The sequence below is a fragment of the Grus americana genome, chromosome 5, assembly GCF_028858705.1.
Source record: "Grus americana isolate bGruAme1 chromosome 5, bGruAme1.mat, whole genome shotgun sequence".
Lineage (NCBI taxonomy): Eukaryota > Metazoa > Chordata > Aves > Gruiformes > Gruidae > Grus > Grus americana.
The window spans coordinates 2,409,744-2,418,217 of record NC_072856.1 but is presented as its reverse complement, the minus strand read 5'-3'; the positions used below and the strand labels follow the sequence as shown (position 1 = coordinate 2,418,217).

Sequence of the window (8,474 nt, the reverse complement as noted above, 5' to 3'; positions counted from 1 at the left end):
CCTATGGACACATGGTTGCTGCCCAGGAGCCTGCTGACAGTGAAGGGTGCACACCGCAGCAAGGCTGATTTGGTGAGAAAGGACCTGGATTCAGAGCCTCGTGGAAGGGGAATGTCTTAAAGACTTGATGGGAGAGATTGCAGGAGATGGTGGAAGAGAAGGATGGTCACAATTGTGAGAGAGAGCATGGGAGCAGAAAAGGGACCAAAAACCCTGGAGAGACAGAGGCAAGTTCTCTGGCTTGGTGGAGGCTTGAGGACGAGGACAAGGAGCTGTGTTTCCCAGAGTGGGATGCAAGAAAGAGCAGTGACAGCCCCAAGCGCTGCTGCAGAAGCCGACGGAAAAGAAAGTGAACACACAGGAAGGGTCTCAGGGAGCCAGTGGCAGAGTGGAAGTGCCCAGCACCCAAACCACAGCTGGAAGAGATGGCAAACTCATCCAGGGACAGCAGAGACGGCGAGGAGCTAGAGATAAACATCTACCAAGAGCCTGGCAGAGCATGGTCTGGGTCCTTCACTGACCTAAGGAGCCAGGAGTTTCCCCAGGGAAGAGAGGGCTGCGCAGCCCCTCAGGGTGACACTTTTTATAGCCTTTATGGAAAATTCCAGCCCTGCTTAATCTCCTGGGGCTCCTGTAAGATTGTGACACGGAGAAAGGGACCAAACAGGAAAGAATTAGAGGGAAAATGCCTCTCTCCTGGCAGCCACCATGGCTGTGCCAGGAGTTAGCAGCAGCAGCTGCGGAGCAGCCAGCCCTGCCTCCCCCTCCTCCGGCCGCCTCTATAAACACGCAGGGCTTACTCAGAAGATTAGAAGGGAACAGGGCAAAAGACAACAGAGTCTCTTTTGTAATGAGGAAGGATTACGGCATCAAGTGACCGGCTGCAGCTCCCGAGTGGGTTTCAGGCTCCTTAGCACACCGTGTCTGTCAGGTTCAATCCCCCCCCGCCCCCCCATGAGCCAAGGGGGCACGAGGAGGCGGGCGGTGGCGTGGGCCACAAAGGACCCAGCAAGGACACGTGCGGGACCAAACCTCCACAGCCTCCAGTGCAGCTCAGGAGCCCGTGACTGTAAGTATCTAGCCCTCCCAAGAGCAGATAGATTCCCCCAAAGATCTATCTTCCTGCCTATCCGTGACCTCCTCTCACTCCACCTGCCCACTCTACCTGCTTGGTTCTCCATCTTTGCAATAGCTGCTCGTGTCTGTCTGCCGGCTCACGCGGTGGGTAACGCACCCGACGCAGGCTTGCTGTTGCGGGATCTTGGTTGCTGCGGACTCCCAGAGTCAGTTGACCTCCACGTGCAATGGTTAGTCCGGATGGATCGGGCAGGCAGATGCGGGCAGCGACAGGCAGCAGCTCCCTGGGGAGCGGGCACCGCGCAGGGGATGGCTCTTCCCATACCGACTCCGGTGTGGCAGTGCCGGTGCTGCGGTGAGTCACCACGTACCTCAACCCCAAATGGTACTTTGAGTGTGCCAGCTGCCGAGTGACATCCCGGCGCAGTCCTTAACCATTCAGGGCTGGAGGAAAAAGCATTGGGAAAAGCCCCATATCCCGTGCCGGAGCAGAACCGCATAGAGGTAGGTGACATCCATTATTTACATGGACAAGAGCTGAAGTTTTCCATGTTTGGTAAAAAGCGAATCTGTATTTGAATTACGCAACAAAGAGTCTCCCTGAGCGTTTTCAAGATCCGAAGCATAGAGAAAAGCGCCAGCTTTCTGTAAGCAGCCCCCAACAAATTTATGGGTGTTTGCATACATTTCTCATCCGTACAGCCCAAGTGTGTGCAGTCTCTAGGGCAATTAAATACTACTCCTCTAAGTCCTGCGCACTGGCCAGAAACACACATGGAAACGGCATGAGTATACATGAGGTTCTAGTGAAAGGTGCATTTGTGCAGCTGGGGAGCCCTTGGCAGGGCAGGTACCAGCTCTGCTCCTCCGATATAACCTTGAGAGGGGAGTTGTGACAGGGAAACCCAAAGGAGGAGCAGCACCGAAAAGCCAAACCCAGGACAAAGATGCTATTTGGTTGAAGCAGCCAACAAAACAGAGTTTGCTGTTTTTCTTCGCGGCACCAGCAGACTGGGACCTGGGTTTTCCCCACCTAACTGTAGATCTTTCGCTGAGATGCTTAAATGAGGAGCATGGGCACAAACTTACCTGCCTTCAGCTGCTGCGACAGAGCAGTAAGGTCTGGATTGTCCCTTGAAGTGCTGCTTTGTCTCCATCATTGAGGGAAGAGCCCCAAGCCCCGTAACTATGAACATTATTGTCTCTGTTAGATAGCAATGTCTGTGTAACATCCTGGTAACGTGTTAAAATTTAGAACTACCAATAGTTTCACGTTGGATAATTATTTATAAACCAAGGGTTCACTCACCTAGCTGCCTGGCATGGATTACACTGGTCTGCTTGGTTGGGGTTTTTTTTTTCACAAATTCTGGTTTATATGAATGTGAGTCTGATTATTAATTGACGATAAAGAATTATTTATCCAGGGTTAGACTAGAAGAAGCGCAATGGGGATGCTGCGTGGTTGGGAAGCGTTTCACGAGCCTGAATGCCTTTTTTCATCCAGCATGATTTATTGTGCAACGTATGGTTGAAGGATAGGGGAGGTGGAGTTGCTGGAATTTGTGCTCTGTGAGCCTGGCCAAACTCCGTCCCTCTGTTCTCTAACAGGGAGGGCTGTTCTGCGTGCGCGACTGGGACCAGCATAGTCCAGATATGGCCCTCAGCCCAAATCGAAAGACAGCTATACTTGTTGAGCAAATGCTACCAAAACTGTCAAATCTCCAGGGGTACCTTCATCTGGATCAGTACCAAGAAATCTCTCCTCTCTGGGGTTTTTGCTTTCCTTTGGTTTTAGGATGGGGGTTTTTTGTCCATCAGTATTCCAGGAAGACACTTCCTGACAAACAGATTTACAGAAACAACATATTTAAAGCAAAAACTGAGAAGAAAAAAAAAAAAGGGGGGGTGGGTGGTAGAAATAAGCAACTTTGAAGTTTGTGACCTTGAGAATTAAACAACTGTTTTGTGGGAGGGAGCGGCACGTGGGCTCTGTCCAGTCCGTCCACCCAGCCCCACTGGAATGCTGACAATCAAACACTCGAAACCAAGGGCTCCACCAGAAACTATATCCACTATCATTGTAACCAGCTCACGTGCACCTCAAAGACAGGGAAAAGATGGCAAGCTCACCAAATTTATTGCCTACCATAAATTTTCTCCTATGTCACTGACTGCATCTTACCCGTCTTTTGATCTCATCATTTTTTTCTCTCTTCCTCCCTTCCATCTTGCTTGCTGGACACTTGCAGCGTCCCTGTCTCCTCCCTCTGTGCAAGCTTGCTAGCAGCTTCAACATCTGCTCATTTTGTGTCTCCACTAGGATCTGTGATGACAGTGACATACACCAACCGTGTGGCTGACGCCCGCCTAGGCACCTTCTCACAGCTCCTGCTCCAATGGAAAGGAAGTATCTACAAGCTTCTCTACTCCGAGTTCCTTATTTTCGTCTCTCTCTACTTCACCATCAGTCTTGTCTACAGGTAAGCATCCTTACACCCTGACACTAACAGAGCCCCTCTCTCAGCCTGTCCTGGAGCAGGACGACTGAGGAACGCAGGATTGGGACAGTGATGCTGGTGAAGAGGAGCTGGAAGGAAGGGTCCTTCCTCACTGCTCCAATATGGCTTAGCAGCTGACAAATCTCCTTTTTCTGTCCTGGGAAGTAACACAGTTTTTCTTCCCCGGGATTAAAAGTTGTATATGATGATTACCTATGGAAGAATAGCGTGGAGATCAGTGGAGATCAAGGCTGAACTGGAGCTGTCCCGCAGTGGGGAGCTTTAGGAGAGAGCTTCCCTTGTCACACAACGGGTGATACCTTGGGTATGTTTTTGAGAGCAAACATCAGCTCTGGGACCGCACATCTTTGATAAGGCAACTGTACTCTGTGGCTGGTCTGGTTTTGGTGAGGAAAGGCGGGGAGGTCCTCTTGCTGGTTCAATCTCAGATGCAGCACGGAGGTGGGAAAGTGGCTCTCAGAAAGGCAGGAACTCGCTTAAGAGCGGAGCTTGGGCTGACATTTTGCGGGATATTGAGTGAACCGTGGTGCACATCTCAAGGTAAACCCTTGACACAACATAGCACTCTCCTGAGTGAGAAAAACTGAGGTGGTCCCTGACATCAGACTCCATCATGTACCACACGGTCAGTGACTGCTCCTGGCTCCTTTGGACAGGTCAGCAGGGTATTTTGGGGAGGTGGGCTGATGGCCCAGGCTTGCAAGGGCTGTTCGCTCACATCATCCCCAGACTCACAGTGTGGCAGTGTCGTGACTACCCATCCTCAGCTTCCCTTGCCAGACTCCTATCCCAGCAGGCCCAACAAGGCACGGACCCTTCTTCGAGGCTGATGCCTCTGTTTCTCCCTTTTAGGCTGATCCTGAGTGAGAGCCAAAGGCTGATGTTTGAGAAGCTGGCGCTCTACTGCAACAGCTATGCTGAGCTAATCCCCGTGTCCTTTGTGCTGGGTAAGGAGCTCTGTCTGGGAACACGCGGGCAGGGGAAAGGGACGGCATTTCTCCTCCCTGGTTTGATACAGCTCTGCAGGCAGGCACGATTCGCCGAGCAGATCCCTTCCTCTGCCTTTGTATAGCTCCTCAAGCAGAATACATCATCCCGTGTTGCAGCTGTGAGGTATGCCCCCAGCACACAGCTCGCGCTGGCCAGATGTACTAGGACGTCCTGCGTTCTGCCAGGAGGGCAGTAGCACCAAATAAACCGTGAAACCCAGATTCTAACTTTAGCATGGAAATCTGAGTTGTCCTCCAGGCATGCCTGCATCCCTGTATGAGCAGTACCAGCCTTCCTACACATCAGCATTTAAATCTCCCACTCCTTTAGGACAGCTAATTTGCTCAGCTCACCTCTAGGTTTCTACGTGGCTCTGGTGGTGTCCCGCTGGTGGGCTCAGTACGAGAGTATCCCGTGGCCCGACCGCATCATGAACTTGGTCTCCTGCAATGTGGATGGGGAGGACGAGTACGGGCGGCTCCTGCGTCGCACCCTCATGCGGTACAGCAACCTGTGCAGCGTGCTGATCTTGCGCTCAGTCAGCACTGCTGTCTACAAGCGCTTCCCCAGCATGGAGCATGTCGTGAGGGCAGGTCAGTACTGGTACCGCCTTCTGCAGAGCTCTGGCACCAAGCAGACGGCAGCATCTTGCTGCTTTTTTTGGGGGGCAAAGAGCCCCATGACTTTCGGACTGGAGATGATGGGATAGTGCTGCAGTGTGCTCAGCTGATGTCTGCAGCGGGTGCTAAGCATCTGCTCATGCCCTAGCTCTGCTCTTCTGAGATAATCAACTGTTTGTTTCCCTATTGCACACAGCATGCTTGTTCCTACTAGTGGCTGGAAGGCTTGTTTGAAAGATGAAGGGTCTCTGCCCAAATTTTTTTAGGTAAGGGGAGCGTCGAGATCCGGTTTGTGAACGCAGATGTGCTGCAGGTCACAGGGCAGCCCTGGCTGATCAGATTAGGGTAATGGTGGTGCAGCGACTTCACCGGGAGCTGCTCGCCCTGCACTGAAAGCGTGCGTGGGAAGAGAAGAGCTCTCTGTAGCAAATGACCCTGTAGCAGAGCACGAGCAGACCCCTGCCGCGTGGTATGTTTGTCCTCCCTCAGGGCAACAGTTCTCCACTGGGCAGGTGGGAGTTGGAGCCTCAGACCTCCGATCTTAACTGCTGGGCTCCTTGAATCCTCTCTGAAGATGCTCCCCAAGGTACAACACTTCCCAGTCTGTCCAAAAGGAGATGTCTGCACCTGCCCTAGTCCACTGGGTTCCCTTTGCAATCCAGATGGAGAAACAGGCACTTCTAGGACACAAGTTATCCCGTTCTCAACAAATGTCCAAGCGCACCAGGCAACTGCACCCTCAGCAGTACTTTATCCCCTGCTGACTGTGATCTGATCAGATATGCTGCAGACATCCAAAGTGGAATGAGATAAAGCCTGCCTCTCACACTTCTATAACTCAATGTTTTAACAAGAAGGCTTGCTCTCCTTCTGTGTGTCTTCCAAAGGCTGAGTGCCTGAGTCTTTCCTGTGAGTTTTAAGGAGAGCTAAGGTGACCACCTGATATTTAGATGTTTTCATTTCAGATCAGATCAATTCCTTTCTGCCCTCTATGGCCACCCCTCTCCCACCTACTCTTTTCCACCCAGGCCTCATGACACCAGAAGAGCACAAGAAGTTTGAGAGCTTGAACTCCCCCCACAACAAGTTTTGGATCCCATGTGTGTGGTTCTCCAATCTGGCTGTGAAGGCAAGGAACGAGGGGAGGATCCGGGACAGCGTGCTGCTCCAAGGCATCCTGAACGTGAGTGACAGAGGCGAGAGGTCCTCATCCAGTCCTCTGGGTGGAACTACAGGGATTTCCAGAGGTCAGGCAACTAATAGGCATGGTTTGGTAGGACAGTGAGCCGAGCCTGTCCCTGGGGATCTTACATTAACTTTGATGGGAAATACCCCCACTGCCACTCGCCAGCTCGTGACAGAGCTTTTCACGGCCTACTGACATGGTAGCAATGTCACATATATTAGAAGCGAGGGGAATGTGAGGTCTTTCTCAAATATGGGACTGGGAGGAACCGTGGGACTCACATCTCGGTGTGGTAATGGGAGACACCCATGTCCTTGATCAGCCTTCCTCCAGCCTTCACGCACTCCAGAGCAGCCAACAACAGTCGCCAGCGGAGGTCTCTAGGATACAGATGGAAAGCCGCAAGGAATCACAAGGAAGCTTGTACCTGGAAGAGACCAGGAGAGGTCAAAAGAATCCCCAACGACCAAGGTCCCTGTAGAAAACTTCACTATTGAAAACTCTGAGATAGTCCTGGGAAGCGGGCCATGCTCCACAGGCAAGACCTGGCAATGATCCCTGCCCAGCTGCAGAGAAGAAAGGTCCAGAGCAGCTCATCCTTCCTGGTATTCATGCGCAGAGAAAGTCACATTGTGGCTGTTGCCTGGAGTGAGATTCATCTGCCCAGAGAGATCAGTCTCCCTCTGGGCTATTTATCTAGACTCACTATATAGTCAGAAGAGAGAAATCGATGCTCCCGAGACATTCTTTGCCTAACCTGTTGGCTGCTCATTTTGTGAGGAGAAAAACTCTGCGATGAAGCGAGCTAGGAAGGGATCTTGGGCTCAGATGGAGACACCCAGGCAGCAAGGAGTTCCTCCAGGGCAAGCGTGAGACCCTGCTGGTGGTCTGCTGGGGTGAGGCTGGGCACCAAGGGAGCAGGAGTCCTGGCTGAGCCCCCCCCCTTCCAGAGGAGGTGTGAGCAGGAGGGAATGGACTGGAGCAACGAAGGGCAATGGGGCCGTAAGAGGCTCAGCGTCCCCAGCATGGAGATGCAAATTCATGCCGACAGGCCATTCTTTTTCCCCACTGCAGGAGCTCAACACCTTGCGCAGCCAGTGCGGGCGACTCTACGGGTACGACTGGATCAGCATCCCCCTGGTCTACACTCAGGTGAGAAGGGATCCCCCACACCTCCTGCTCCGCTGCCTGCCGGCACATGCTGCCCCATGCTACAAGGAGCACCCCCATTTACACCTATACCTGACACACACACCCTGCTGACACGAGATACACTCAGACCCCTCATCCCCACCTACGCACGTCAGCTCTCGCATACGTAGCTCAGCAGCACGCACCCAGCCCAGCCTGCTTTCCGTAACTCGGATGCAGCCACCTCTACAGAAACACACGCTGCCCAGGGATAACTCACCACGATGTGTGCCACACGGGTACACGGAAAACACAGACACACGTGGATCTACTCCCTGCACTGCCTTGCAGGGAGCGCGTCCCCTAAATGATTTCTTCCTACGCAGCAGAGCTGAGATCTGTCTGCCAGTAAAGCTGCTCCAGCAGGCAGGGCAGCTCCGATGGAGTTGTGCCACGTGTGTGAAAGAGAGCTGTGCACGCGTACTCAGCTGTTTAATAGCTCGCGCTCGATGCAAACCCAGACAGACGCTTCGGCACCAGCTTGCTCCTTTGTCTCGTACAATCCAGCTGCTCAGATAACACTAATGCACTTCACCGTGAAACAGGAACTGCTTCTGTTCATGCAGCACTGAAAGTTAACGGAGAACACATTGGGAAACTATATCCCTGCGCAGACCAGTGTCCTGCACGCTGGGATCAATATCACAGCACGCCTTTGCCCTCTCTGCAGTATATGACCCCTTTTTTTTTTTTAATAGGTGCCCATCCACAATTACAGTCCATCATTCCATGCACTCTGTATGCTGCCCATCACGAAACAGTCCCGTGCTGCTCACCGCAAGGAACTGCGTGGCTAGCTCGAGAGTCTTGTGATGCTGGGTGTTTGTTTGGAACCCTCTTGCTTGTTGCGTTAAGAAACCACGCAGGAGCCTCAGCTGCTTTTCATTA

General features: G+C 52.5%; 1 protein-coding gene across 3 annotated transcripts in view; it reads left to right on the top strand.

Moving 5' to 3' along the window:
• Nucleotides 1-8,474, top strand: part of BEST1 (bestrophin 1) — a 108,355-nt gene that overhangs the window by 95,787 nt on the left and 4,094 nt on the right. The window contains exons 2-7 of one of the 3 annotated variants that reach the window (XM_054826038.1): nt 489-1,069; nt 3,401-3,560; nt 4,452-4,546; nt 4,949-5,182; nt 6,238-6,392; nt 7,470-7,547. In XM_054826038.1, the coding sequence (XP_054682013.1) occupies nt 3,409-3,560; nt 4,452-4,546; nt 4,949-5,182; nt 6,238-6,392; nt 7,470-7,547 (714 nt within the window). In that variant the 5' untranslated portion in view covers nt 489-1,069; nt 3,401-3,408. Of the gene's footprint in view, nt 1-488; nt 1,070-1,174; nt 1,582-3,400; nt 3,561-3,944; nt 4,140-4,451; nt 4,547-4,948; nt 5,183-6,237; nt 6,393-7,469; nt 7,548-8,474 lie in introns of those variants that run through there. The other 2 variants (XM_054826039.1, XM_054826040.1) reach the window with 2 other exon arrangements.